Source organism: Artemia franciscana, unplaced genomic scaffold (assembly GCF_032884065.1).
Source record: "Artemia franciscana unplaced genomic scaffold, ASM3288406v1 Scaffold_1688, whole genome shotgun sequence".
Taxonomy (NCBI): domain Eukaryota; kingdom Metazoa; phylum Arthropoda; class Branchiopoda; order Anostraca; family Artemiidae; genus Artemia; species Artemia franciscana.
In genome coordinates this window covers 3,955-31,865 of record NW_027062920.1, presented here as the reverse complement: position 1 = coordinate 31,865, position 27,911 = coordinate 3,955, and the positions used below count along the sequence as shown (strand labels likewise).

At 33.9% G+C, this 27,911-nt stretch overlaps 1 protein-coding gene across 2 annotated transcripts in view; it reads left to right on the top strand.

The window, feature by feature from the left end:
* The window catches only part of LOC136042663 (E3 ubiquitin-protein ligase RNF4-like), a 33,746-nt gene extending 6,851 nt beyond the window's left edge, over window positions 1-26,895 (top strand). The window contains exons 2-3 of one of the 2 annotated variants that reach the window (XM_065727627.1): window positions 14,360-14,744; window positions 23,698-26,895. In XM_065727627.1, coding sequence (XP_065583699.1) covers window positions 14,395-14,744; window positions 23,698-24,271 — 924 coding nt within the window. In that variant the 5' untranslated portion in view covers window positions 14,360-14,394 and the 3' untranslated portion in view covers window positions 24,272-26,895. The remainder of the gene's footprint in view (window positions 1-14,359; window positions 14,745-23,697) is intronic. The other variant, XM_065727626.1, reaches the window with a different exon arrangement.
* The last annotated feature ends 1,016 nt before the right edge of the window (window positions 26,896-27,911 follow it).

Below are 27,911 nucleotides of genomic sequence, written 5' to 3'. Positions count from 1 at the left end.
TGGCGAATTCACTTAACAGCTTTACTGGAAGCTCACCTGGGTAGGACGCACAGTTCGCTTTCAGTCTTAGGAGTTCCTTATAAACAGTGAATTCAGAGACCTCACATACGTCCTCAATCTCTGCACCAGCAATGATAGTATCAATTTCTGATTTGGTGATTGATGGAAATGAGGTACAAATGTCAGCAAAAAAAGAATTGACTTCATTAGCTGAGGTTAAGGTACCATCCTCTTTGAGGAGCCTTAGATCTCTGAGTGTTGTCTTACTGGTAAGTCTTTTTACTGAGGAATGCCATTTGTGGGGGTCTATTGTGAGTAAGGGAGTAATTTTATCCCTCACATACTGCCTCTTGGCACGCTTGTTCAGTTTAACAATATGATTACGCAACTTGACTGAAGCTACGGTATCACCAGCAATATGAAGGTGACAACGGGTTTTTATTAAATTCTTTAGATCATTGGTTATCCACGGTTTATCAGTGTCACTCACAGTAATGACTTTTACAGGAAAACAAGTCTGAAATTGCTCCTGAAGCAGAGTATTCAGCTTATTGACTTTAATATTAATATCCTGTTCAGAGCAAATGTCCTCAAACTGATAATTACCGATCCAGCAACCAAATGTAGATATCGAGTCCGCAGTAAGTGGTCGCACCGTATATTTGACTCGTTTTGGCTTCGGAATTGCCGAACTGGCTTCCCAGAAGATGATAAAGTGATCAGAATTCAGAAGGGGTCCTAGGGATCTCTGTGCGTAATAAAAGTCTGTCAAGTTTGTAAAAATCAAGTCAAGTATGCTGCCACTTTGATGGGTAGGTATTGTAACGGCTTGTCGCAGATCTAAAATATTTGAAACCCATTGCCTATTAGTTTGATTGAAGTCTCCGGCAATAACAAAGCCAGGAGAGACATGCTTGCGGCGCATTTTGTCTACGAAAAACTGAATGTGTTCAATCAAGTCTTTCCTGTTTTTAGCACTTTCAGGATAATAGACCGAAGCAACAATTAAACATGAAAATCTTTTTGATAAACGTGCAGGTTTGCATTCGATCCATAATATTTCATGGTCGGAGTCAAAAGGCTCACTTAACAGCCTTGAGGATAGGTCATTACGAACATAAAGTCCAACGCCTCCTCCTCGACGATTCAAGCCACGATCGTGACGCGTATTAAAGTAGCTTGCGTAACCTTTGATGCGCGCCGATTCGTCAGAAGTGTCCCAACATTCGCTTATTATTATTATTGAGGTGTTGTTCTGCCTGGCAATAACTTCAAGTGCATCAGTTTTGCTGTTCAAAGATCTAGCGTTACACACAAGTATATTTGGCAACTTACTTTTAGCTAAAGGACGTTCGGGCTTAAGAACGGGCGGGCTATCCTGGATGGGGCACAAGGGAGTTTCGTCAAATCTCTTCAGACTCGGTATTTTAGGTGCTCTGGATATCTTGATTTTCACCAGGTTTCGCTCAAACACTTGTTTTGGCGAAGAACAATAGTCACGGCTTGTCACTAGTACCGAAATAGCACACCCCATACGCCTTCTCCTTTCATTTTTCCCTGCCCGACATCCACGTTTCTTTCCTGTCGGATTGTTTCCATTGGTGGACGATGCGCTACCTGTGACTTCTCGCAGTAAGTGGAATGCAGTTAGCGTAGTCAAGATAGATGGCGCCAAAAAGGTAGAATGGAAACGCAACTTTAATAAGTCATTTTTTGGCACAGCGACGGCCTCAACAGGAGTGTTGACTATAATATAGTCATACTATATGTCAACATTATAGTCAACTATTATAGATTACTATTAATAGAATACATGACACTCAAAACAAACAGAAATAATGTATATATATATATAATATTATATATAATATATATATATATATATTTAGTGTATATTGGTATTTGGTATATATATACCTTTTAGTGAGTAAAAATTAAATTGAACATACAGGTCAAACTCAAAATAAACACAAGTTACTACAAACAGTAGTTTGGCTACTGCCCCTCCCCTAACCTTAAAGGGTATTGTGTTATTTTCGTTTTATTGAAAACTATATGTGTCTGTAACAGGGCTTGGAAGAAAAAATTAATAGAAATAATTTGATATATATAATTATATTAATTGTGAAAGCTCACCAAGTCAAGATTTTATTTTGCTGTAATTTTTGTTTTTATTTTTCAATGTTGCAAATATATTAAAAATATTTGTTGTGATTTTTTTTTAGTAAAGTGCAAATGATGCAATAGGCTTTAGTCTTTTACAGTTAGGGGAGAGAGAAGGGGGCATTGCCAAATTCTTGTTTGTAATGATTTTTGTTAGTTTTCAGTTTAACTTGAATACAGTTAGGGATTCAATGTAACTTTTACTTTTAAGATTTATTTATTCATTTACTTTTCTACCTCTTATCTGTATATTTGCTATGATTGTCATTTAATGTCTGGTCGTTTGATGTTGAAAAAAATACTTTTTGGTATTTTCTTTGAAAAATGGATTTTTTGTAATGTATATTCAGAAGTTGGAAAAAGAAACAAAAATACTCCACCCTCCCTACATTTAGAAAAATACACTTCCCCCACATTTCCATGAATTGATGCCTCTGCTGACCAAATAAATCATAACTTAAAACCTTCATAACCTTCATTATGGTTGTTTTATTGTTGTTTTCATTATGGTTGTTTTATGGTTGTTTTATTTGGTTGTTCATTATGGTATAACCTATAATCATAACCTTCATTATGGTTGTTTTTGTCTAAGAATACCTTGTAGCCTATAGTTTCATTATAATTTCATTGAATAAGTGGTATCTGAACTAATTGTACAAATATTTCACTAAATATATTTATTTGAACTTGTCTCTGGACACAAGCTCTTTACCTCTCCTTGGTACTATGATCTGGTTTAGAATAGCTTGCTTGTGTACTGCATAGCCTGGGGATCATACTCTAACTATTGGTAACTAGACAGTTTTCAGTCTGTTCTGACACATACTATACAGGTCACAAAAGACAAATATAGGATAACCTAAGTTATTAGTTTGGTATAAGGTTCAAACAATTAAACATGGCTAGGTGTTACATTCTAGAATGCATGAATAAACTTAAGAAAGGTGTAAAGTTCAAATTTTTACCATTAAATATGATAATTCTGCTATGATAAAACTTGTGTAGCCAATAATGTTAGCTTTTCCAGGTTTTTTCTTATTCCTTCTTCATGTCATATCAAGTGCTATGATATTCAAGAAGATTCTATCCCTGACTGGAATCAGGCAAGCATATATGGAAGGGACACATGTTACAACCACCAGCCCCAAAAAATCATGATTTTGTTAAATTTCCCATGTATTACAATAGATTTTCAAAAATACCCCTTATATCTCTTGTATTTTACCTCTATAGTAATGTTTTTATTGCCCCCTTCCCCTTTCAAATACATGCTTTAACATGTACCCTATTTCTCTGTCCAAGTAATTTCCTTATAAGGAAAAGAAAGATTCTGAGTAAGGTGAACCAAGGCACTTAATTAAGTTTATCTAGGGGAACGAACAGGACTTCAACAGTACTTTATTTGAAGTCTGGAAAACATATTGAAGTTTTATTTTGCTAAGTTTTAAAAGAAGGCTCTATTTGCATACACCCTAAACCTCATTTGCATATTCCAGCCGGCACCTCATTTACATATATTTGTTAGGGTATGATTAACATATATTCAACCTTCACTGAATAAGAGGAATGACAAGTTAAGTAAACTGGTTTATTCGAATTGAAATGGTCTAGTAGAATCAGCTTAATTAGAGGAATGACTGCTTAAGTATAGAATCAAGCGTCTTGAAAAGTATTGCTTAGTATTGGGGTAAAAAGTACATCATAAAAGAGCACAAATTCTTGTTACAAAATACTAAATACTTATTACAAAACCAAAATGATTCTTACTGCATAAAAATACATCCTAAGAAATTACAAATTCTTATTACAAAAAACAATTCTTACAAAACAAAAATACATCCTAAAAAATCTCAAACTTGCACCATAATTTCTTAAATGTTGAATAATTTTTAATAAGCTGAAATGCATTTTAATTGTGTGTTTTCTTATTTCTGAAATCTAAAACCCAAGTTTCTTGAATGCTGAAATATTTTAAATAAAAAGATGTATTTTAACCGAATGCATTGCTTTTACACGAAAACTAAACCCCAAGTTTTTCAAATGATCAACTGTTAATAAAATTATATTTATTTTAACCATATGCATCCTTATTTGTCAAAGCTAAAAACCAAGTTTCGTAAATGATTAAATATTATTAGTAAATCACATGCATTTTAAATTTCGAGATGTATTCTTCTTTTAATAAAACTAAACCCTAAAGTTCTCCAATGATCAAATATATTTAATAAAACCGAATGTATTTTAAACGTGTTTGATCATATTTCTGAACACTAAAGCCCAATTTTTTAAATGCTCAAATATCTTTAATAAATAAGACTTATTTTAACTATGTGCCTTCTTTTTATGAAAACTAAAAATCCAAGTTTCTTAATTGATCGTATATTATTAATAAAATCAGATTTATTTTAATGGTATGCGCTCTTTTTCTTATGAAAGCTAAAACGCAAGTCTAAATGACCGAATATTATTAATAGATCAGATGTATTTTAAACTTGCCTATTTGTGAAAACTAAAGCCCAAGTTCCTTAAATGTTCAAATGTTCTTAATAAAATAAGATGTGTTGTAACCGTGTGAATTCTTCATTTAATAAAACTAAATACCCAAGTTTCTCAAATGATAGAACATACATAACAAAATCTGATGTATTTTAACCATATGTGTTCTTATTTCTGAATCTAAAACCCAAGTTTGTTAATTTTCAAATATCTTTAACAAAATAATATGTATTTTAACTATTTGCCTTTTTTATGAAAACTAAAGATCCTAGTTTCTAAGGTGATCATATAAAATCAAATGTATGTAAACCGTTTTTGTGTTTTTATTTCAGGAAACTAAACGCCAAGTTTCTTAAATGCTCAAATATTTCTAATAAAACAAGTTGTATTTTAACAGTGTGCGTTTTTTTTTCATTAAAACTAAACCCCAAGTTGCTCAAATGATCAGATACTATTAATGAAAATCAAAGGTATTTTGTCCGAGTGTTTTCTTATTATTGAAAACTAAAACTCACAGTTTCTTAAATGATCAAGTATGTTTAATAAAATCAAATGTACTTTAACCATATTTGCCCTTGTTTTTCGAAACTAAAACCCAAGTTTCTTAACTCAATTATTTTTAATAAAAAAAATGTGTATTTTAATCATGTCCGTTCCTTTTTATGAAAACTTAAACCCAAGTATCTTAAATGATCAAATATTACCAATAAAATCAGATGTATTTTAACTGCGTGCGCTCTTTTTTCTAAACCAAAGTATCTTAAATAATCAAATATTAGTAATAAATCAGGTGCATTTTGAATGTGTTTATTTTCATTTATGAAATTTTAAGCCCAAGTTTCTTTAATGTTCAAAGATTTTTAATAAAATGAGGAAAGTAAAACAGTTCAAAATTGGGATGAAACCTTTTTATTGACAGTGAACAGATATAAAATTTAACTGGATATTTCGAACACATATACAGTGTTCGTCATCATGTTTTACTGCTGATGATGAACACTGTATATGTGTTCGAAATATCCAGTTAAATTTTATATCTGTTCACTGTCAATAAAAAGGTTTCATCCCTATTTTGAACTGTTTTACTTTCGTCTGGAAAGCCAGTGTGGTCTTCGAAGTTATCTAATAAAATGAGATGTGTTTTCACTGTGTGCATTCTGTTTTTAATAAAAGTAAACCCCAAGTTTCTCAAATTATAAAATATTATTAATATAACCAGATGTATTTTAACCATATGTATTCTTATTTCTGAAGTCAATACCCAGGCTTCTTAGATGCTCAAATATCTTTAATAAAATAAGATATATTTTAGCCGTGTCTTCTTTTTATGAAAACAAAGAAATCCAAGTTTCTTAAATTATCATATTTCATATTTTATTAGTAAAATCAGAGGTATGTTAACCGTTTGTGTTTTTATTTCATAAAAATAAACCCCTAGTTTCTTAAATGCTCAAATATTTCTTATAAAACAAGATGTTTTTTAACCATTTGCTTTTCTTTTCATGAAAACTAAACCCCATGTTTCTCAAGTGATTTTACAATATTAATTAAAATCAAATATGTTTTATCCATGTTTATTCTTATTTCTGTAAAGTAAAACGCAAGTTTCTTAAATACTCAAACATTTTTAATAAAATAAGAAGTTTTCTAAAGATGGGCATTCCTTTTTTGTTAAAACTAAAACCATAGTTTCTTAAATGATCAAGTATTATTATTAAAGTCAGATGTATTTTAACCGTGTGTTGTTTTATTTCTGAAATCTAAAACCCAAGTTTCTCGAATGATCAAATATTGTTAATAAAATAAGATGTATTTTAAAACTAAAACGCAAGTTTCTTAAATGCTCAAATATATTGAATAAAATAAGTTGTGTTTTGACCATGTGCATTCTTTTTATAATAACTAAAATTGAAGTTTCTTAAGTGATCAAATATTATTAATACGATCATATATATTTTTTTACGTGTATATTTTTATTTCTGAAAAACTAAGTCCCAAGTTACCCCTTTTCATTAAAATTAAAAACCAAGTTTTTGAAGAAATCAAATATCAATAATAAAATCTGATTTAGTTTAACAGTGAGTGTTTTTATTTCTGAAAACTAAACCCTAAGTTTCTTTGGAACTTTGCCAGTTAACTTTAAGAACTCAATTATGTAATCCTGTTTTACAATACATCTTATTTTATTGAAAATATCTGAGCATTTGAGAAACTTGGGCTTTGGTTTTCAGAAATAAGAACACTCACGTTTAAAATAAATCAGATAAATTAATAATACTGATCATTTAAGAAACTTGGGTTTTAGTTTTGATAAATAAGGACGCATATGATTAAAATACATGTGATATTATTAATAATACTTGATCATTAGAGAAATTTGGGGTTTAGTTTCCATGTAAAAGCAATGCACACAGTTAAAATACATCTTTTTCATTAAAAATATCTCAGCATTTAAGAAACTTGGGTTTTAGATTTCAGAAATAAGAAAACACACAATAAAAATACATCTGATTTTATTAAAAATATCTGATCATTTACAAAACTTGGTTTTTAATTTGTGATTGTTTAGGATATATTTTTGCTTTTTAGGAATTAATTTTGTTTTGCAATAGGTATTTTTTGTTTCATAATAAGTATTTGTAATTTCTTTGCATTTATTTTTGTTTTGTAAGAATTATTTTTTGTTTTTTAGGAAGTTATATTTTGTAAGAAGAATTTGTGATCTTTTAAGTTGTATTTTTTACTCCAATACTAACCGATGCTTTTCAAAAGACTCCATTCTATCATTTCCCCCATATTAGCTGTTGTATCGACTTCGTTAATTTCAAGTTTAAGAATACCCTAATTCTAAGCAATCCTTTTAAAAGGGTTTTATTGTATCAGTTCCCTCATAGGACTATCATCACTTAAAATATATATGACTTTATTAATTCTGGCTTTATGCATTCCCCAATACTTTCCAAAAAGCTTCATTCTATCAATTCAACCATACTAGCTGTTGTATCATCGCTTAAAATATATACGACTCTATTAATTTCGAGTTTATGTATACCTTAACACTAAGCAATCCTTTTCACAAGGTTTAATTGCATCATTTCCCTCATATTGTTGTTGTATCATTGCTTAAAATGTATACGATTTTATTTAATTTGACCTTTGCATATCCCTGATAATAAGCAATACTTTTCAAAAGGCTTTATTCTGTCATTTCCATCACAGGGCTGTCATACCATCGCTTAAAATATGTACGATTTTATTAATTTTGACTTTTTGCATACCACAATACCAGACAATACTTATTCAAAGGGCATTATTTTATCATTTCCACATAGAGCTGCCGTCTCATCACTTAAAATATAAACAACCTTAATAATTTTGACTTTATGCATACCCCAGTACTAAGCAATACTTTTAAATGACTTTATTATATCATTTCCATGGGGCTGTCCTATCATTGCTCAAAATTTATACTACTATTAATTTTGAGGCTATGCATAATCTAATAATGAACAGTTTTACTGTCTAAGAGGATCCTCAGTGAGTAGAGAGCATCTATGAATGAGCGCACATTGAATTTCAAGCTTTTTGTTGTTGACGGGTTGCTGTCGAGTTGGTGGGAGTGCTCAAAAGTTTTGTGGTACTGAAGATTTGATAAGCCGCGCTGACAGCCTCGTCAGCGCGGCAGAGCTATCAAAATTATCTGGAACGGAAGAAAGAGTTGAGAAAAAATGGTGAAAAAGAACAGCACAAGTCGGGAAAAGAAGAACAGCAAAAGCAGCAGCTAATTGCTGAAATGTCTTCAGACAAAGAAATGAAAAAAATTCTTGAGGAGACTTTGAAAGAGAAAAAGGAAGCATTCAGGACTAAGGAAAAAGCAACTGATCAGATGCTTCAAGAAGCAAGGAATCGACTGAAGAAAGGAATTCAGAAGAACAATATGGTAGAAATCCAGCTTGCACAGGCAATGTTAGATAGATCATTAGCACTCCGCAATGAGCAAAAAAATTCTGCAGATCTCGAAAAAACGCAGACGGCAATCCAGATGAAGCAACTGCTCATAATTATTCTTTTGAAACAGTAAAAAAAGTGAGAAATGTGTTTCAACCAGTTTCAGTTTTTTTTTTACTTCTATATTTTTTACATATATATCTGAAGTAAAAATACAGAATCAAAATTAAAGATGGAAAGAAAGATTGAAAGGTGTTGTGGAAGGACAAATGTGCTCTAAAACCCTTCTGGGATGTGATGAAATTCCAGGTGATCCTTTTTTTATGGCACTTGGTATTAACCAAGTGTCATATAGCAATCGCAAATTCTGTTGGTCTGTCTGTTAGTCTGTCGGTCCCGATTTAGCTACTTTAGGCACTTCCAGGTAAGCTAGGACAATGAAATTTGGCAGGCGTATCAGGGACCGGACCAGATTAAATTAGAAATAGTCGTTTTCCCGGTTTGAGCACCTGGGGGGAGTGGGGGCCCGTTTAATTTGGAAAAAATGAAGTATATTTAAGTTACGAATGGTGGATCAGATCTTAATGAAATTTGATGTTTAGAAGGATATCGTGTCTCAGAGCTGTTATTTTAAATCCCGACCAAATCTGGTGACATTGGGGAGAGTTGGGAGGGGGAAACCTAACATCCATTTTTTGGTACAAAAATTCCTTCATGATATACCAGTTTGAAAGATTCAAGGGTTTGACAACTTCAGTAGTAAGGTACACACTGAAACGAAATCTAGGCCGATACAAATTGTGAGACATATAGAGGACCTCTTAGCAACAGTCGGCTGTTAGGTAATAATCACCTTCGGCAATGAGGGGTTAGCAACTTTTACTAGTTGGTGTATCTATTATTTGTTTCCAGTGTATTTAATGGTAAACCAATTTGGTTCCAGTGGTTAGACATATAGGGGACTTGTCAGTAATAATCTGCTGTTAGGCTACAGTCAACTTCTGCGATGTGGGGTTTGCAACTATGCTAGTTCTTGTACACCTTTATTTGTTTCCGGTGAACTTCATCCCTATCATGAGAGAGGGACTTATAAGTAAGAATCGCTTCACTTCGGGCGAGAAACGGCTGTTAGCTCATAATCATCTTCGGCAATGAGGAGTTTGCCACTTTTGCTAGTTGGTGTTCCTATTATTTTTTTCCGGTGTATTTGATGGTTAAACCAATTTGGTTCCAGTGGTAAGGTATGTAGGGGACTTATAAGTAATAATCGGCTGTTGGGCTACAATCATCTTCAGCGATGAGGGGTTTGCAACTTTTGCTAGTTGGTGTACCCATTTATTTATTTCCGGTGAACTTGATGTCTATCACGGGAGAGGGACTTGTAAGTAAGAATCTGTTCACTTTGGGCTAGAAATTTGTTAAAATTGGTGCCGATTGTATTCGATCTCTTTAAATCTGACAGAATTAAGTATTTACGCAACGGGTACAAACGATAACGTAAAACAATGAGGTAGTTTCGTAATAATTAGTGTCACCTATGGTATTTTGATCCTGAAAAGTTACGGATAGCTTTATAATACCAACTAGATTATATAAGATGTTGTTCCAAGTTTTCATCGGTCACGATGTCTGCGATTGAAAAGGATAAAGTTCATCTGGCTGCAAAGTCAATTTAGTCCCTTCTTTGGATATTATTTTGTAGCTGTTGTTTTTTCAACGCTGAGGAATATCCTTTGGTCGTGTGATAACTGATTGCATTCTTCTTTGAACATACCGTTTTAAAAACTTCGATAGGCTAACAACTTTATCATTTAACCGATAGTGAAGAAACAAGCACAAACGAGAATGTAAAACAATGAGATAGTTTCGTAGCTTTATAGTATCAACTAGATTATATAAGATATTGTTCCGAGTTTTCAACTGTCACGATGTCTACGATTGAAAAGGATAAAGTTCAACTGGCTGCAAAGTCAATTTAGTCCCTTCTTTCAATACTATTTTGTTGTTGTTTTTTTTTTCAACGCTGATGAATAGCCTTTGATCATGTGATTACTGATCAATAGCGAAGAAACAAAACCGAAGTGTTGCTCTCGCAACACTTTAGTCGGCGAAGCCGGACAAAGGTTGCCGCAACACTTCATGTTGCCCGGGCAACGTAGGTCTAATTCGTTTTGGGTTTTGGCAGGCTACTAGGTGTGATAGGAAATCAAAAGCTTTGCCAAAGTCGATGGCAGATAGGTTGACAAAACAGCCTTGCTTTTCAAGGCATTTCAGGACCTGATCGTACATTCTGACTAGGTATATAGACGCCCCAGATTTTGGGAGTCCGCCATATTAGTATTTGTCTATAGCCTGTCTTACTTGCCCTAGTAGCCGCCGCAAGATGAACGATTCTGTCACTTCTGCTAGGCATGGCGTTAGGGGGTTTGGTCTTAAATCATCACACGACTTGGGTGGGTTCACTTTAAGAATTGCACGGATGTGGGCCTTTTTCCACGATCCAGGGAAGGTCCCAGATGCAAAGCACTCGTTTATAAGAACCGAGAGTGGTAAGGCTAGGAACAAAGCAAATTCACGTATAAGCTTTGCAGGGATTTCGCCTGGGAAAGGAGAAACGTTTGTCTTTACTTTCCTGATTTCACTATACACCTCAAACCCACTGAGCGCTACTGTGCCTTCGTTGGGGCAATCATCAAGAGGCGAGGCTTTCTGCTGGGGGTAACGGCTGAAAAAGTGGTACAAATTGGACTAGCATCAATTATTAAATATCTTTGATCGGGCTACTGTATGAAAAGATATTAAATTGCGGAAATAGCAAAAAACAGGTAACTGTTAAAATATTTGTATTTATTTTAACAAGGGATCACAACAATTCAAAAACATAAAAAAATAAAACCAAAAGTTTGAAGCTTAGTTTAAATCATTGTTAGAAATTGGTTTTCCTTTAATAATTAAATATCTTTGAAATGTACTGTATGAAAAGACATTAAATTGCGTAAAGAGCAAAAAGCTGGTAATTGCAAAAATATTTGTATATGTTTTAACAAGGGATTACAGCTCAAATACCTTAAATAAGAAAACTGAAAGTTTGAAGCTTAATAGATGGCGTTGTTAGCAATCGGACATGCTTTAATAATCAAATCAGATATTGAAAAATATCAAATATTTAGTGCGAAAAGACAGCAAATTGTCTGGTTAGAAGACAAGCGACAATGAGAATATATATAAAGTTGCCTACCGCGTGCCAAGTGCTGGGGCCTGACGGCTAGTAATTGCAAAAATATTCTTATATATTTTAACAAGGGATTACATCAGTAGGCCTATGTTCCTATACAAGTAACCATGATATTTTAAGCTTTTTGTCATAGAACGGTGGGAGCACTTTTGAAAAGAAATACTTACGACGAAAAATATCAGTTGATATATCCGTTAAATATCATTTGATATATCCGTTAAATATAGACTAAACTGAATAAAAATAGTAAAGTTAAGGCTCCGCATCCTAGTCGTGTTTAAATAACTAAATACAAATTAAAATTAACTAAAATCTTTGGATAAAATGGAGGAGTTTCACATCCTAAGTTTTATCTCAGTTTTTGTTTTAACAACTCAGGTAGTGGAATGGGGTGTGTCCTATGTGTTATTAAATAAAAGAATGTTGACAACATTAAGAATGTTGAGAGGCGGGTGTTTTTTTTAAACTTGGGTTGAATAGAGAAGATTTGAAGAATTTGTTGTTGGTAAGAGAGGACAGTTTGGATTTAAGTGTAAGAAGGAAATTTTTGGGGAAGTCTAGGTTGGTGGCCGGCCTTCACTTTTGCCCTATGTGTGGATTAAATAAAAAAAACAAGTTTTTTTAAATGAAAGTAAGGAGCGACATTAAAACTTAAAACGAACAGAAATTAATCCGTATATGAAAGAGGCTTTTTCTTCTCAACGCCCCGCTCTTTACGCTAAAGTTTGACTCTTTCTCTTAACTCTACATTTTAAAACAGTAAAAAACTTTAGCGTAAAGAGCGGGGCGTTGAGAAGGAAAAGCCTCTTTCATATACGGAATAATTTCTGTTCGTTTTAAGTGTTATTGTCGCTCCTTACTTTCATTTAAAAAACTTGTTTTTTTTATTTAATTTCTGAACGTTTTTGAATCAATGCATGTTTTGATTTTGGCTCTCCGCAGAGGAATAATTAAAACGAAATTTGTATATATTTTTTTTTTTGGCTAAATGGCTTTCTCATAATTTTGATCGAATGATTTTGAGAAAAAAAGAGCGGGGGAGGAAGCCTAGTTGCCCTCCGATTTTCGGTTAATTAAAAAGGCAGCTAGAACTTTAAATTTTTTACGAATCTTTTTATAAGTAAAAGATATATGTAACTTATAAATTAGCTTACGTAAAGAGCTTTTGTATTCTCATGTTTTTATTACGTAATGAGGGGGTTCGCCCCCTCGTCAGTACCTCGCTCTTTACACTAAAGCTTAAATTTTGTCCCAATTCATTAAGAATGACCCCTGAATCGCAAAAGCCGCAGAATAAATAGTTGAAATTATTAAAGATACTTTAGCGTAAACAGCGAGGTATTAGGAGGAGGTGAGTCCCTAATATGGGTAATAATTTATGTTCGTTTTAAGTTTTAATGCTGCTGCTTACTTCCAGATGAAAAAAAAACTTTTTCATATTTATTTTTTCATTGTCTTTTTTAAGTAATGCTAGTAAATCCTGCGCTTCCTTCATGGAAATTTTCTTCCCCCATGACAAATTCCCCCCTCGATGGAAAGTTCCCCCAGTATATCCCCCTCTTCTCAATCCCTGCCTCCAACCAGAAAATCCTCCTGAAAACGCCTGTACACTTCCCAATAACCATTACTATATGTAAGCAAAGGTTTTTCGACTACGCTGAATAAAATGGCTATCTCAGAATTTTGATCCGTTGACTTTTGGAAAATAATTAGCGTGGGAGGGGGCCTAGGTGCCCTCCAATTTTTTGGATCACTTAAAAAGGGCACTAGAACTTTCCATTTCCATTAGAATGAGCCCTCTAGCAACATTCTAGGACAACTGGGTCGATACGATCACCCCTGGGGAAAAAAAACAAAAAAAAACAAATAAACACGCATCCGTGATCTGCCTTCTGGCAAAAAAATCTAAAATTCCACATTTTTGTAGATAGGAGCTCGAAACTTCTACAGTAGGGTTCTCTGATACGCTGAATCTGATGGTGTGATTTCCGTTAAGATTCTATGACTTTTAGGGGGTGTTTCCCCCTATTTTCTAAAATAACGCAAATTTTCTCAGGCTCGTAACTTATGATGGGTAAGATTAAACTTGATGAAACTTATATATTTAAAATCAACATTAAAATGCAATTCTTTTGATGTAGCTATTGGTACCAAAATTCCATTTTTTAGAGTTTTGGTTACTATTGAGCCGGGTTGCTCCTTACTACAGTTCGTTACCACGAACTGTTTGACTGTGTTCCAAGATCTAAAAAACAGAATATTCTGATTATAGTAATCAGTATATGTGTAGCTTCCTTATCATTTGCCAGTGATAGCAGGACCAAAACTATAAATACCAATTAAAACTTCATTGAATACCAATTGTAAACTATTAAAGCCAGTATTCTATTTTTTTTTTTTTTTTTTTTTTACTAATTCCATTAGGAGAATTTGGGGTGTTCCTGTCTGATGCGTAATATTTTAAGTTTTTTAAGATTAGATTCTGATTCTAGTAATTCTGGTATTTTACCCTTTAAGATTACTTATCATTGATAGTGGGAGCATTGTTCACGATGCCAAGGACAACAGTAACAAGAAGGAGACAAGGTGCTGGTATTAACCATTCAACAATTATATTATCTTCTCCAGAGTCTAAGAACGGAACAGTTCGAAACCGATCTGTAACTCGTTCGAGGACTCGACAGGCAAATCCCTCAACCCTTCGACAGACAGCTCTCACAAGGACTCGACAGACAAGTCTATCAGATTCCCCTAATGATAACCTGCATCAAGCTGTTTTTCGTCCAAGGACTCGGAATTCTGTCCGAAGGCAACGCGTATCTCGTACTGATTCAAGTTCGAGAAGGCCTCATGCCAGAACGGTCAGGCCCGAATCAGCTGTACCATTGGTAAACATAGACAAGTGAGTAAATCCTTCATTTTACACCTGCTATCTTTACTTCCTATTATCTGCTTTCTTTTTTTACTATTATTTACTATTTTTTATTTTTTATTTATGACTTATTATGTGAATATTTCAGATTATGCTAACTGAAATAACTGCTGTTTGAAATTCGTTGAAGTAAGGATGCTAGGGCTATTTTAAGAAAGTTCTTAAAAAACATTTTTAGTTTTAATTCTCACATTTTAATGTAAGCATATATATATATATATATATATATATATATATATATATATATATATATATATATATATATATATATATATATATATATATATATATATATATATATATTTCTCGTATTGTGCGTATGAAGACGGTCCTTCGACATGGGCCTAAATATCCACAGATTTGATTTCCACTGTCTTGAAAAGATTTTCCCTATTGTTTCTACCTTGTTTGTTTGTTTGTTAAATAACTGCTAATTTAACCCTGAACCTGGTAATTTAAATAACCAATCAAAACTGGTGCAAACAAAGCCAAATAAATGGCCTATATTTTATGAAATATGTAAAACACGAAAAATGCGACTGGAAATTGAAAGTTACAGTGCCCTTTTTAAAGTCAAAAGGGATTGGAGGGCAACCAAACCCCCCCCCGCCCCTTCAGTCCATTAGTTCTGAAATTCTGGAGTACCCATCTTGTTGAGTAAATGGTTTTTGATCATGCATATTTAAATGAAAAAAGTTCTTATGGCTCCAAGCCCTGGACTCCATAATGACACTAAAAATTCCGTTTTCGGTGTCGTACGACATTTCATGGCGGTGTTGTTATGCTAAGTGAAGCATGTATCCCCTCTGTGCCATCATAGGACCTATGATATTCCAGTGATCTGTTAGTGCTGCAAAAATACAAAAAGAAATACCTATCATCGTTTCAAGCTTTTTTTTTATTTCCGAAAAATTGTTTTCACCATCAACTTTTAATACTAAGGCTAACATAAATAACAATTGTTACTTCCAGCACAATTTTAAAGGAAGAATATTGGACAATTGGACAATTTTTCTTCATGTACTGAAAAAACGCGTTTTTTTTCTCTTACTAAGGGCGCTGGGAAGGAACTGTATACCTGGTAGGTTTTCTGATTAAGAAGATCTAATGGTACCCCTTTTAAGGTTCCTCCCAATTCAAAAATGTTATAAAAAAAAATATCATTTTCGGTGTCATAGGTAGTTTACAAAGGTGCTGAAATATCTGAAATCTCGTTAATGTCGACATTCATCCTTGAATCTTCGAAATTCCTTTTTCTCTGCTTCTGTTCAATTAGCTTTGCGAATCACCCTTTTCAGTCTTATGCCACCTATGACTATAATTAATAAAAAAAAAAAAACAAGTTTTTTTAACGGAAAGTAAGGAGCGACATTGAAACTTAAAACGAACCGAAATTACTTCGTGTGTGAAAGGGGCTGCTTCCTCATCAACGCCCCGCTCTTTACGTTAAAGCTTGACTCTTTCTCTTAACTCTGCTTTTTAAAACAGTAAAAAACTTTAGCGTAAAGAGCGAAATTTGCATATTTTTTGGCTAAATGGCTTTCTCATAGTTTTGATCGAATGATTTTGAGAAAAAAAGGAGGGGGGAGGAGGCCTAGTTGCCCTCCGGTTTTTCGGTTACTTAGAAAGGCAACTAGAAATTTTGGTTTTTAATTTAATTTATTTTTAATTTGATTTATTTATTTTTAATTTAATTATTAATTCATTTTATTAATTAATTTAATTTTAATTTAACTTTTAATTTTAGGCAACTAGAAGTTTAGATTAGGTTAAATTTGGTTCTAAATATCATAAATGGGTTAAAAACCTAACTTAAGCTAACTAAGCCAACCTACCCTCGTCTAACCAAATCTAATCTAACCTAATGTGTAATCTGACTTAATCCAGGGAGAAAAAAAAGAGTATTTCGGACATTCACCACTGAATGTCGACATTAACCAATTTGTGGACATTCACCATAACATTATATATATATATATATATATATATATATATATATATATATATATATATATATATATATATATTATATAACAGCTTTTAAAAGAGTTACAACTCTTTAAAATATAATATGAAAAAAACTTCGTTTTCTTAAAGAGTTAAAGAGGCTGCGTCCTAAAGTCGAACCTTAAAACGTACAGGAATTAGGAGAGGCAGTAGGGGGGCTCCCGCCCCCAAACCCCCCGCTTTTAAAGACCCTTTTGTACAGGTTTTTTGTTGTGGGGGGCTGCCGCCCCCCTAAGCCCCGCTCTTGGCTTCGGAAAGGCCCTCTTTTAATTAACAAAAAATTGAAATGAATGAATAATGGAATAACTTCGAAAAATGTTAAACACAAGAGGACAAGAGAACCATTAGGCCGAAACTAGTAATTAGTAAAAATGAAGTCCCCCCACAACAAAAAACCTGTACAAAAGTCTTTCTAAGCTAGAAAATCGGGGGGTTAAGACTTTCCTACGAAACTTTCCAGGAAAATTACTCGGAGAATTCCGCGTCGAATGAGTCTTCGTACACCCAGATCCGATATCGGCTGTGACCTGTAGGCGTGGCAGAAATAAAAAAAGGGTTTCTGTCATTTTTCTCAAATAAAAGTTTTACGGATTAAGACAGAATTTTTTGAAGCTTTCAGTCAGTCTCACCATGTCGAGCTGATCATTTTGATGTACTTGATGTTGAAATTTGTAACTTTTAACAACAAAAAACTTAACATGGGCTCTTATAGGGAAATGGGGTTTTTCTAAGCTAGAAAATCGGGGGGTTAAGATTTTCCGATGAAACTTTCAAGCAAAATTACTCGGAGAATTCCGCGTCGAATGAGTCTTCGTACACCCAGATCCGATGTCGGCTGTGACCTGTAGGCGTGGCAGAAAAAAAAAGAATATGAACATTAAGCGGCTATGCGTGGTTTCTGGAAAACAGGGATGGAGTTATCGGATCGAGCTGAAATTTCGCGGGTAAGCTCCTGAGCCCTAGGGGACCTTAACTTGTGAATCTCAGCCTGATCGGACAACGTTAAAGGGGGGCTGGTGTTGGTGGGTCGATACTTTCGGCCAGATTTTCCCATGAAGGAAAAGTCGGAGGGGGGTGAAATTTGGCATGTTTCTTAGTTGGAGCTCGGGTTACGAAATGCATCCCTCCCCATCCCTCTGCGACCACTGGAACCGAAGATCGCTTAACATTGTCGTGGTTCGCCTCTTTAAAGAGGCACGAGTGTGCCTCCTTGATTACAGTGTCCAAGTAGCGGAGAAGAAAAAAAGAGACTCGTAAGCTTATACACAGGCTAAATTAGCATTTTCTCTTGCTAATGAATGTTCGACCATGGTGTTTCCAAGGAAGCAATTTCGATTTTGATCTGATGCCATCCGTGATGGGTTTCCAGCTCTTTTTTTAAACCCCCAGAACTGTATTTTGGCAATAAACCGAAATAATGGTGAACAGAAATAATAGTTACCATTCACTATTAACGGTAAATTTTTCAGTACGAGGCAGTTTTTTTTATAAGATTCGTTTTTAAACTTTCGGCTATTATGGGACTAAATGCTTGCCTAAGCATTAAGGGGAATCTACTCCATTTTCATCTAATGCTATTTTTCTATCTTAAACAATGCTCAATCTTTCTCAGGAATTAGTAATTCTTAGTGAGAAATTCCACCTTTATACTCCTAAACATGTCTAAAAATATGTGCCTTCAAAAATACTATTGGTAATAAAAAAAAGTAAACTGTCACGTATACTCTAATGTCTAAAAACTTCTATTTCAAGATGATAGAAATAAATGAAAACATGATATAGTTTGATAGGTATATAGGTAGATAGGTATATAGTTTAAAACAGCTTAGCTATCTAAATTAAACATGCAAACCGGATTTTATTTATGTCATCCGATTTGTTCAAAAACTTGCGTTTTAGTTTTTTTTCGAAAACGGCCTCTGTTGAATCACAAACTTTATTTTTGATTTGAATACAGGTTATAAAACCAATAATGATCAGGGGGTTTAATAATTTTTATGTGTATTTTTAAACAAGATATTGACTTTTTCACTACATAAGAAAGTGTTACATGTCTCCTTTGTTTTTTCAATGACTATGTCCAATTTTGTCGATATCCTTTATCTATAATGAAAAGGGAAATCACCATGGCAACAGCAACCCTACTCATCCACACAATCACACAGGTCAAACAGCATAGCCATACACAATCAACCATAAAGAATAATCCATGGACAGGCAGTCGTGTCGTCAGTAAGTATAATTCGTCATTTACCAAACATTAAAAACAGTAAAAAAAGACAAATAATTCAGAGGCAACAACCCAACACAAGGGCTCATCAGGAGAATACACACTTGCCTATAGGGTTTCGGCACTTTAAATTCTTTACCCGGATAAGTGGCGTGCCTACGATAAATTCTGGTATCCCCGTGCTAGGTATCACCCCCAAATTATATGCCTATGAAAAAACAAATGTCGAACAACCAAGTAACACCAAAACAAGCTTATCATACCTTGGTTCTGCCCCTCGTATATTTATGTTACGAATTCACAATCTATATTAATGCTAAACAATTATTAAAATTTTTCACTGCATCAAATTATTCTCTATTGATGTAAATGTGACTTAGATAAAAATCAAGGAAATGAATGCAAAATAAGACCATTTGAAAATACAATATATGCAAAATCCTCCGGAAATCCACGGTCAAAAATCAGGGATACGCCAAACTCAGTAACAAAGAAAATCAAAATCAAAGTATTTCAAGATAAATCTTTCAGTTTTATTTAATAGTTCGTTATAATGAAAACTAAATTTTTTAAATTGCCAAGTTAATTTATTTGCAGAAAAACCTCTTGAATCAATTTTTGGCTTAAAATTTTACATCTATTTTTAAAATCAATATAATTACTACAAATCCTTGCATATCTAAGTATATGCAAACAGGTTGGTTCTATTTGATATGCGGAAGTCTAATGGGGTTTGTTTTATTACGGCTTGACTTGGTTGCTTCGTTGAAGGCTATAAAGAAATATAAAGATGCTAATCATGGTAGAGATTTAATAGAAGGGAGCCGACGTTTAACCCCCTTTCCCACCGCTGCCTGGTCTCCAATCACCTACGACTCTTACAAAAGGACTAGGACTCTCAGTTTTCGATATAAGAAGCACCCTCCAAAGTTTCTACGACCATGAGGTTGAGGAAGAGGCAGTCCTCCTTCTATATGGAATGCTCGTTTTGGGGTTAAATGTTACTCGGGGTTGTTTGGGGTTGTTGTTTTTTATAAAGACAGCGTAGAATAGAAATATTCCCAGAAATAAAGAGGGATTCAATTTCAATTTTTTGATGTATTTTTTAAAAGTTTGTTTTGTAACCCCCCCCCCTCCCCATGGAAAAGCAACTCCCCCGAAAATTCGTGGTTACGGCCATGAGGATTATACATCAGTCTCTACCTCCATAATCTCCTTGTCTCTCCCTAACTACTAATTCGGTATCAAACAGTTCGTGATTTCAATGAGGAGTGACTCAGCTACAATAATAACCAAAACTCTAAAAAACGGAATTTTGATATCAATAGACACATCAAAAGAATTGTCTTATCATACTGATTCTAAATATATAAATTTACCAAGAATTTATCATTAATCATAATTCATAAAATTTATTTTTACTGTTACCCATCAAAGTTAAGAGCCTGAGAAAATCTACGTGATTTTCGAAAAAGAGGGTAATAATCTCCTAAAAGTAAAGGAATTTAATGAAAATCCAACCATCAGATTTAGCTTACGACAGAATCCTACTGTAGACGTTTTAAGTGCTTATATAGCAAAATGTAGAATTTTGCTTTTTTTTCAGAGTTCGTATCGAAATAATGGTCATAGATCGGTAGAGAGTGAATTTGAACGGAAATTAAAATTTTAGTGCCCTTTTTAAGTAACCTGAAAAATTGGGGGGGGGGGGGCAACTAACCCCCCTTGGGGGCTATTTGCTAGGAAAATGGCCATTTGAGCCCTAGCTTATCCATCTTTTCCCCAAAGTCGCCCAATCAAAATTTTTAGATCATCATTATTTTATTCAGCATAGTTGAACAATGTCTTTATGTTAACATGCCCCCCTCCCTCTCTCACAACCCATGGGGAGAGGCTTGTAAGTTATGAAATTTACCCATTTTTTACGTATATAATTTGTAATGGGAAAGTATACATACTTTTTTGGGGGGAGGGGGGAATTTTGTGCATGTGGTGGGTTTCCGTGGGGAGGTAAATTACTGGGGGCTAGCTTTCAAGGTTAAATCTTATAGTGAACATATTTGACATAATTTCTCTACGAAATTATTTTTATTTGTCTAACTTTCTCTTTGCCAACTCACTTTTGCATGTGGATATTTTTTCAGGGAATTTGTCTGGGGGTTATTTTCAACACATTTTGGTTTTCAGAAAAAAATTCCATGGATGGGGGGATTTCTGGAGCGATCGGGAAAACGAATAGAAATTAGAATCTCTTTCAAATGAACTTTTCACGCTAAATCATCAGCAAGAAATTTTAAGAGGAGAAAGAGGGTTTATTTTACATGCTAGTAATTTTTCACGGAGTTTCTGGTGAAGGGAGGTAATTTTTCGTGGAGAATAAGCCAGATTTACCGGCACTCTTTGAGAAACGGATTAAATTTAAAAAACGATTCAGAAATTAAATTAAATAAAAAAAAAACAAGTTTTTTAAACTGCAAGTAAGGAGCGACATTGAAACTTAAAACGAACAGAAATTATTCCTTATATAAAAGGGGTTGACCCCTCCTCAGTGCCTGGCTCTTTACGCTAAAGTTTGACTTTCTCTCAACTCTTCTTTTTAAGTAGATTTTTTCTACTCAACTTTTTAAGTAAAGTTCGGACTTTACTCGCCGGAAAAATGATTCCGGCGAGTATTTTTTTTTTCATCTTGAGAAGGCATTTGACACGAAATATTGTTGTTTAAATTAAGCCATGGCGGGATACGAGGACCAGCGCACGATTTTATCGCATCTTACCTAACAGGTTGATCCCAAGTAACAACTATCAATAAAACAGTTTCGGTTCCATGCTTATTGCCCAATATTGTGTTCCTTAGGGTTCAATTCTGGGACTACTTCTCTTCCTAATATACATAAATGACCTTCCATCAGCAACAGCCTGAATGTCTTTTTCGCCAATGATACCGGACCAACACTTGCAGGGAGATCAGAAGATGATGTCAAAGAGAAGCTGCAAATCGTGTTTTCCCAGCTGATTGTATGGCTAAAGGCTAATCTTTTGTCATTGAATGCCGCCAAAACGAAATTCATCATTTATAGTAGACTTGGACACAAAGCAAGAGGAATTTCAAGTATAAGTGATCAGGCTACAGATATTCGAATTCAAAGGGCAACTTCACTCCAGCATCTTGGTATAACTATTGATGAAAATCTATCTTATAAAGAACATTGTAATAGATCACGTGTTAAAATCGCCCAAGGAGTTGGTGTAATGAGGAGGCTTCAGCATTTTTTCTCCTATGAAGTTCTACGACTCATTTATTTTGCCTTGGTGCATTCCCATCTTACGTATTGTCCCCTGGTTTATTTGGCAACATTCAAATATCATATAAAACCGATATAGACTCTCCTGTTGGTCTACCACACATACTACCACTACCACTGATACTATATATTTATTAACTAGTATTTTGCCTGTTTCAGAATTATTCACTCTTCATTCTTTTTTATTTAAGGTAAAATATGACCGCTCAGAACTGCCTTCGTACTTTCCTACGAGAAATTTTTTCCCTGAGCAACCTGACCATGTTTATGAAACCCGAAATAAATGGAGAATGCAGCACCTGAAATTAACCACTGAGAGATCACGGTTCTCGCCATATTTCTCGATCATGGGTTCATGGCATCTTTACCTACCATATATTGACTACAGTAAATCTCTCCCAAATATAAAAAAGCAACTTCATTCTATCCGTATAAATAAATTCAAGAATCAGTGATAAAAAAAAAATCTTAAAAGTGAATAGTTGTTTGTTTGATGTTGATAAGGTGGGCTCATATTTTTTCCAAATAAGTTGCCGGTCATTGGTCACCCTCGCTAGCACACTGTTTTTGTTTTGTTTTTCGGATTGATATTTGCCGAGTGTCGGTTGTTTTGTGGGTGGGTTCCCATCTAGTGGTGAGTCATGGATTTATTTATATTTATTTTATGCATTTGTTTTTGTTTCTTTTTTTTGTCAAATAGTTGTGCTATATTGTTATAACGGGTCTTTGTCAATCGACCTTGTGTCTCCGGCTTGACCTTTGTGTTGTACAGAAGTTTAAATAAAAATCTTGAATCTTGAAAATCTTTTTATTTTTGTTTTTTTCTCAGTATTATTGATTTAAAAGCTATGCGATTGTTATAATTGTAGCCGGCTAGTGTTAGTACACTTTGTGTCTACTGATTGGCTCATTCTTGTCAAGATAGTTATAATTCTTGTTTGTAATAAATTAAGCTAATCCCTTGTAGCAGATGACAATGAAGACATAATTTCTTGGTCCTAGATTTTGTATCAAAGATATTCACTTATCTCGTGTTACAAAATGGAAAATAGGCTCCAAGTTAAATAGAAATGTTTGATTGAAAATAACACCTTGACCAACAACTAAATGTTTTCGTATGCAAAATAAAAATATCGCATACAATTTACAGAGCAATTTCTAAAATACCAAAATCTCCGTTTAAAAGCTGTGTTTGTGCCTGTGGTGTCTTGATGTGCGTTGTCAGTGTTTTAGTTGTCAGTAAAATGTGGCCGAAGATGTGTCTGTTGCAATCGTTGGCTTCTTTTATTCTAGTTTTAATCCCACAATGCTACTACAATTGTGATTGTAGCGCAAAATTGGGAATAGTATTATATGGTTTCTAATTTTTGTTTCGTCTTTGTAGTGACGATGCTGAAGAAGAATCTTTACTGACTGACATGACCAATCAACATTCTTCTGAAAACGAAGTAATTGACCTGACTTGTGAAAGTGATATTGTTATGTTAGATGAAGATTTTCCTGTTGTAATCCAAGAAAACCCCATTGAAAATGTACATCGTCACAACTGGCGAGCCCAAACATCTCGTGCGAGCAGACGTGCCCCATCCTTGCTTGACATTCAAGTCGATGTAGATCTACCACGTGCACGCACTCAAGGCCAGCGTACTGTCAATGTTACCATTGATTTAGACAGAAGTGATTACTTCCCTCTTAGTCCATCTGAGCCTCCCCCAAGTCCCGATTCTGATCTAGGCATCAGTAGTGAAGCTCAAGGCTCGTCTGAAGCTACAGTGCAATGTGGGATTTGTTTTGACACACTGGGTCAAATGAAGACTGCAGATAAAAAAGTTATGTCAACATTTTGTGGTCATTTATTTTGTGGCCCTTGTCTATCAAGTGCTATCAAGAATGCGAGAGTCTGTCCTCAGTGTAGAAAGACACTAACATTGAACAAGATTCATCAAATATTCATTTAAGCGTTAAGAGCTGATGTTGTTGTTGTGAAATATTTAGAAAATGACCTCCAAAAACAAGGAAAGCCAAGATTTTGGGCTCAATCTATACATGCTATTGATGAATTTCCATTAAAATTTCCCAGGAACAATTGTCAGCTATTTAAATTCCCTTTTGCCTCATGAATGGGTGTGGACCAAAACTTTGGCTATCCAATAATATAGATTATAAATATTTGCTTGAACGTATTTTTAACAACGTTTAATGTCCACTTCCTACTAAAATTTATCTACAAAATATTAGTTTTAAAACGAGCTATTCACATAATTTGTCAATCAAGCCATACTGTTTTGCCCCTAAGGACACATTACTAGAATATATTGGACCGTTCTTATAATATATAAATATCTTTATCAAAGCATTAGTTTTCATCAAATGCCTTTTGGTGCCACGGAGGTATGCAGTGTTACATAGGGCAGAGGAACGGTTACATTTTATGAATTCACCAACCATTGTTTTGATACGCCAGGAAAAAAGTTCGTGTTAGATTTTTAAATAAACTAGACATTTAACAGTAAAAGTGATATAAATGCTTACCTGGCAACTATTTTTTTTTTATGGAAAGGAAGTTACAAGCATGTGTAGATCAAAACAATACACTAAGGGTAGTTATAAAAATGGATTTAACGGAAATTTATTTCACATATTTATTTCAAGGTTTATTTCTACAAAAATAAACTTTTTGATAAGTTTTTAATTTATTAGACAAATTTATTTAGAATATTAAAGTAAATATCAGAACTTGTACAACGAAGTATTATGGAAAAGTTTAACTCTTGAGCAGACATAAAGGAAACAATGCTACTGTAATCCTGTCTGTCCCTGCCTCTTGGAACTCTTCCCAAGAACCCTCTATTCCTGAAAAACTAGGACTTAAAATATGTTTAGCGTAGACCCCCCCCCCCCCCCTGTCTCCTTTGGACGATATTGTAATCCCCATCACGAAGGTGTCATTTGTGTGGATCCGTGGCTATAATGATTTTGTTAAACATGAAAATTCAAAAGATGTATATAAAGTTAGACATAGTAATTGTAAATTATTTTAATTAATCTATACAGTTATTTCGTGTTTGTACTTTATAACTGGCAAAACCAGAGGAAAGTGTTCATTTTTTAAACATACTGTGTAGCCAATTTTTATTGGCACGATATGTTCAGGTGAACGGAAATGTATTAGAATCCAAGATCTTTGTTTACTAATTTAAGAAAATATTTTGCTCTTTATTTTATTTGTCCTACTTGGTTCAACCTTTTTTATCTGGTAATAAATAAAATATCATTTCAAAATTATTGAAGATTGTTGTCATTATAGATGAATTTCCAACAGCTGTTTGATGTCTGAAATTGTTGAGGGTTTCTAAAAATGTCTCAGGATTCACTCATCTAAATCTGAATTTGCTATAACTGCTTGATATCTAAATTGTTATGGGTATTTTCCTTAATAAGTTAAACGGTTAGACGTGTTATTTAATGACTAATACATTTTATTTTGAAGGTGTAATCAATAGCTATATGCAGAATATTTCATTAACGGCAACAACTCTATAGTTAGTGAATGAACTATTCTCTTGTCTGGTCTCTTTTTGTAAATGGACGAGGAATATGTTAAATTGGTGGTTTATTTGAATTAAGTTTCTCTTTTTGTTAATATTGATTAGTCGTTCGGGGTTCGGTGGTTCTTCATTGGGTATCTCGATAAGAAATTTAATTCGTCTTAAGCTTTTCGCCAGTATTTCATCAGAAGCTACTTCGTAAATTGTCCTGAAAAAACCTTTCAAAAAAAAAAAAAATAATGCATAATACCGCTCTCTTAGCATTTAAAATTCGTTTATGCTCTTAACTTCTTTTAAAATGTCGTATTTTTAATAGAAGACGGCAGTGCTACTGTACTTTTGAACTTAGTATCAAAAGTTGCATTAACAACGGTATTCAAGTAAAAAAATTTCAAAGTTTGTTCTTTATCCAAAACTTAAAAATATTGTTACACAATAATTGTGAGCGATAAAAATCTTTATTTAATTTTGAATCTAGTTGAAAACGCTCTATTACGATCACGTATTTCAGATCCTGACTGAAAAATATATTTATTTTTAGTCTCTGTTAGATAACAGTGATAGTGCATAATGCTTTGACAATAACACAAGATAACTCAATGTTACCACTTCCAGTGCATCTTATTGGTCGAAATATGCATTATCGTATTTTCATGCAAAGTTTAAGATAAGTGCTCTGAAGCTTTTGCGTTTTTTTTTTAACTTTTGGAACATGTATACCTGCAAACACATGAACAAGACAGATACATATTTGTAGACGCAGACAGGATTTCGTGGATATTTTATGTTTGTCGAAATCTAAAGCTCCTTCATTTATGTTGTTTATCTATATTACTGCTTATTTCTGGCTTTAAAAAGTTATTTTAACTATCTTTTCTTTCCTTTTTTTTAATAGAGGAAACAAAGAACGCTTACCATAATAGAGGGTCGAACAATTTTTGTGTTTTGTTTTTTATAGTTCTTTTTGTATTATTTCTTGTTTAGACGAATATAGTTTGATGTGTTGAAGGAAATAAAGTTACTTTTTTTTACCATTTTGTGATTGTAAAGAAAACTTCCAACCTAGTTCTTATTCCAGGGGTTGCGCACATTCCCAATCCGTATACCCCGGGAATAGTAGATACCTGCGCCGTGTATGCTGAGAAGTTTACCGTGCATGGAGAAACAAGATGCGACCCAAGATATAAACTAGGGGTTGAGAGTAGGGGTGGGAGGTAGTTTTGAGTAGGGTGTTAGCTTTTCAAATTGCATATAATTAATTGTAATTCTTCATTGTTTAGAAGCCATTCCATAAAAAAAAAACCTTTCATTGGTAGTCCCAGTGCCTTAGCTATTTTTTAAGAACTTGGGCTGTGAGTTTGTATTTGTGAAAATTTGAAAGAACGACTCTCGCCAATTTTTGTACCAATCAAGTTTTTGTCACAACTTGTTGGACAGAAAAATTAGGTGAAAATTATATTTTTTTAAAAAGGCAAGTTTTGAGGTGGCTCAACACTTTGGGGGCTGAAAAATAGAACGGATATGAAAATTCCTAGAGCTATGTGCCTCTCAAAATTTATCCATTTATTCACCGCTTTATTTAAGAGATCACTTATTATTCGGGATACATCTCAGACTCGCTTTTTACTCCTCTGTGATCATTCCGTTTTTTGCTTTTTTTATTATTATTGAAAAAAAAGCCTGAGTATTCGAGCTGAGTAATGTGAAGGAAATCACAGACATACTCAAAATGGGTCAGGCGGCAATGTAAAGCACGATAAGGACGTTAAGAGGACTGTTCTCCCTCGTCTACCGGCGGGTACATAAAAGATGCTCAATGAAGGTTGAGGATAAAAAAAAACGCAATAAAACAGTTGAACTCACTCGACTTCAACTCTCCTCTTTCCCTACCCTCCCCCCAAAAAAATCCAATGAGACACGCACAAGTCTTGTGTATCTAAGAGGGTCTAGAGATATGTCAAGATCAGGGAACGGAATTGCTTATATTTTCTGTAGAAGCTAAGGAACAGCTAGAATTGGCTGTTTAATGTAACCTGTCAATTTCTGTTTG